The sequence below is a fragment of the Notothenia coriiceps genome, unplaced genomic scaffold, assembly GCF_000735185.1.
Source record: "Notothenia coriiceps isolate Sejong01 unplaced genomic scaffold, NC01 NC01_scaffold00033288, whole genome shotgun sequence".
Taxonomy (NCBI): Eukaryota; Metazoa; Chordata; class Actinopteri; order Perciformes; family Nototheniidae; genus Notothenia; species Notothenia coriiceps.
This window is the reverse complement of record NW_011365989.1, coordinates 21,070-24,776: the sequence shown is the minus strand read 5'-3', so window position 1 is coordinate 24,776 and position 3,707 is coordinate 21,070. Positions and strand designations below refer to the sequence as shown.

At 40.6% G+C, this 3,707-nt stretch overlaps 1 protein-coding gene across 1 annotated transcript in view; it reads right to left on the bottom strand.

Annotated features, from left to right (window-relative positions):
- LOC104961433 (uncharacterized protein CXorf38) overlaps positions 1–1,760 on the bottom strand; it is a 7,025-nt gene extending 5,265 nt beyond the window's left edge. The window contains exon 1 of the mRNA XM_010789732.1: positions 1,510–1,760. Within this exon, the coding sequence (XP_010788034.1) occupies positions 1,510–1,716 (207 nt within the window). The 5' untranslated portion in view covers positions 1,717–1,760. The remainder of the gene's footprint in view (positions 1–1,509) is intronic.
- Positions 1,761–3,707: the final 1,947 nt, after the last annotated feature.

Below are 3,707 nucleotides of genomic sequence, written 5' to 3'. Positions count from 1 at the left end.
CACACACACACACACACACACACACACACACACACACACACACACACACAGTTACCACTTATGTAATACATACTTGGTGTTGTGCAGATTAACTTTTTTCGCAGTACTGTTAACATTGTATATATATTGGACATTTAAAAAATTAGTTTTGATACTTTATGCATAATATATGTCAGTTTCTCTGTTACACTATTGAGCATGCACCTGCAATACATAAACTGTAAATAAAAGTGAAACTGGTAGCTACTGCCCCTCAACTTCTATTCAATACATTGACGATCATCAAAAAAAGGTTCAACTGCATACATTTTTTTATTCCTACAATCTAAGTAGTATTGAACGTAGCACCGGAAAGTTCATACACATACTGTACACAGTTCACACACAGTTCATACCCAACACAAAAGCTATTCAAAACGATTTGTTCATTAAAACACATCACTACCACTATAGCTATTGTAGGAGCAAATTGGCCATATGGGATGATATGATCACAGTCAACTCATAATAACTGTGTATCACAGTTTACCAGTGTGATGGAAACTTCTGGAGCAATGGAGTAGACGAAACTCAGAGAGACACAGGAAGAGCTGGAGCTTGATGGCAAACACTGAGGGTTCATGATGGAGTTAACGGCCGGAGAACTAACAGGACATGAGCTGTCGCCACGAGGTGACTCAGTGGTTGCCAAACCAATTCTGAAGATCTTTACCCCAGACCCATGTATTTAGCTGGTTCAGAGAGAATAATCTACATTGTGCATAACAAGATAAAACAGGCAAAGCACTATAACACCTCTATCAGCTGACACCAACAGGCAGCAATAGGGAGACAGAACAGAGAGCACAGCAGGCCAAGGATAGAGGCCTGTGCTCAGTGAGGGCTGTACAAACTGATAAACTGGGTCAAAGTTATGGGCCTAGGAAAATATTTCCCCAACAACCAGAGGTGGAAGAAGTACTCATATATTGTACTTTAGTAAAAGTAGAAATACATCAGTCTAGAATACAATGTTACAAGTAAAATACCTGCAATCAAAATGTTACTGAAGTCCCTATAGCAGCAAAGTACCAATCATTATGCAGTTTATTGTTTATAATTTGATCCATCAAAGTGTTATCAAAGCTGGTGAAGGTGCAGCTCATTTGAATTACTTACTGTATACTGCAGGGTAGCTTTTAAATTTACTCCAGGTGTAAATAATAAAGTATTATTTAAGTGTTGATTATATTTCACACTACTAATCCAAATCTGCAAAGTAACTAAATGTATATGGAGTAAAAAAATGTAAAAGTACACGTTTTAACTCGATGTGTAGTAGAAGTACAAAGTAGCAAAACGTTGAACTACTCAAGTAAAATACAAGTCCCTCAAAGTTGTACTTGTAGCCTAGAGTACTTAAGTAAATCTACTAAATTACTCTAAACCCCTGCAGTTTACCACATTAAAGTGGTGTAGAAACAAGAATTTAAATAGCAAGACTAAACAGAATTTACAGGCTAATCTAACCTTATTCCCTTTGGGCTTGCATGAATGAGTCTCACACGGTTTCCGGAGGAGAGCGTTTTGATTGAGCAGGTCTCCGTGGAAAGCCTTCATGTGGCAGCTGATGAAGGGGTGCAGTCCGTTCTTCAGGATGACCAGACACTGGCCTGCTTTCACCCAGTTTTTGTACCCTCTGTCGTTGAGACGGGCCGAGAGTTCCTCATGAACCATGACGGCCTTACTTCCCGAAGTTCCCGATATCAAAACATAACAAGAGGGCAAGTTCAGGCTCACTCCCCATGTTTAGCTCCACCCTCTCCGTGCTGGTACATAGCGGCCACAAGATGGCGCCCTCTGCTTTGGAAACACGACGCTGTTATGCTTATATTTGTCCAGGTGTGATGTCAGGACTTGTTCGAAAAGCAGAGCTCCCACCCAAAAAAAGTACCTCCTATAAGGGTGCCCACTTTTTGAGCATTGACACCGGTGTTGAACCTCTTTAAAGACATTAACTTAAATGTACTATGAATACTTTTTTTTCTGGGACCAATGCAAAGAAAAGTAGGCCATGGCTCCTGGAATTCTAAACCAGGTCCATTTAAAAGATTCCAACATGATAGAGGCTTTCAGTTTCTGCAAACATAAAAGCTAGGTGGCTTAAATGACAAGACACGTTCACGGCATGTTCAGTTCAGATGCTTTTATTTTGATATTTTTTCTTTCTGTAACTATCCGTCATGAGTCCAGCAGTGTTATGAAATGCTCATCCTTGGAGAAATCTTTACTTATTTAGTCTCTTCCAACTCCTCAGTTAAATATCTTCAGCTGCTAAATGCTCCATGTTTAGCTAGTCTCTGACTGTTCTGAGAGCATTGAGAGTGATCCTAAACCACAAAAGTATGTGGAGGATAACCAAACATTGAGCTAAAAGATACCATGCTTTGTAGAGCTATAGGAAAGACAGCTTTGGTTAATAATTTCCTACGAACTATACTAGTCCTATCCTATATGTCATTTGGCTTATGGCTCTAGTGCAGCTGCGCTAAATAAATAATAAAGCATTTGGTCACTGAGTTAAAGTGTGTGTCTTATGCATGAGTTTATTACTGCTTAGGCTTGAAACAGGAGGTTAGTCTAGCTTCTATCTCAGTTGATACAAGAAATCTGTCAGAATATCCAGCTCGGGGACATCAGTGCATGCAGCTGCTGGCCCGGCTCTTCTGGGTTTTTCCATCCTCCTCCTCGCAGCAGAGGTAGCAGCTTGGTGATGCCAACTTCCATAAGGGGTTTGATTCACAGCAGCACAGTGTTTGACACCCGGAAATCTATCCAACAGTTTTTGAAGAAGTTTGGTAATCCAACTGACCAACAGCGAAATAATACCAAATGGAGCTCCGCTGTTAACACGACTGAAAAGTAATAGCTTTTCATTGCTCTCCTCACCAAGTAAGTAGTCCTGTCTCCTGTCAGCTTATTTGTTATACTTTTACATATCTTCACTTAATGATGTTGTATTTGTATGGCCCGTCTGTTTTTTGTACATTTTGAACAGTAATAACAGGTTGGTATTATCTTAAAACATCTGGGTGTAAGCTACTCCTGTTCCAGCTGATTTCATACATCTTCCAGAATGGAGAGACAGCCAGCGCATTTCGTGGCATCTGCGGGCAGTGGCAAGTACTTCCGGCATCTGCCACGGAGGCCGCTACTCCGTGGTATCTGTGGCAAGTATATGCCACAGATGTGGTATCTGTGGCAAGTATATGCCACAGATGCCAAAACTTGCCGTGGCAAGTATATGCCACAACCATGCCACAACTTGCCGTGGCAAGTATATGCCACAACTTATATATGCCACAACTTGCCGTGGCAAGTAGTATATGCCACAACTCGCCGTGGCAAGTAAATGCCACAAGTTAAGAGTTAAGAGAAGGTTTACGGTAGCTGCCACTTGCCTTCCGTGGCAANAAGTAAGTAGTCCTGTCTCCTGTCAGCTTATTTTTTATACTTTTACATATCTTCACTTAATGATGTTGTATTTGTATGGCCCGTCTGTTTTTTGTACATTTTGAACAGTAATAACAGGTTGGTATTATCTTAAAACATCTGGGTGTAAGCTACTCCTGTTCCAGCTGATTTCATACATCTTCCAGAATGAGTGTGGATAACCCCAAAACTGTTAGCTGTAAAATAGCATATGAATGTGTATACTGTATACTTGC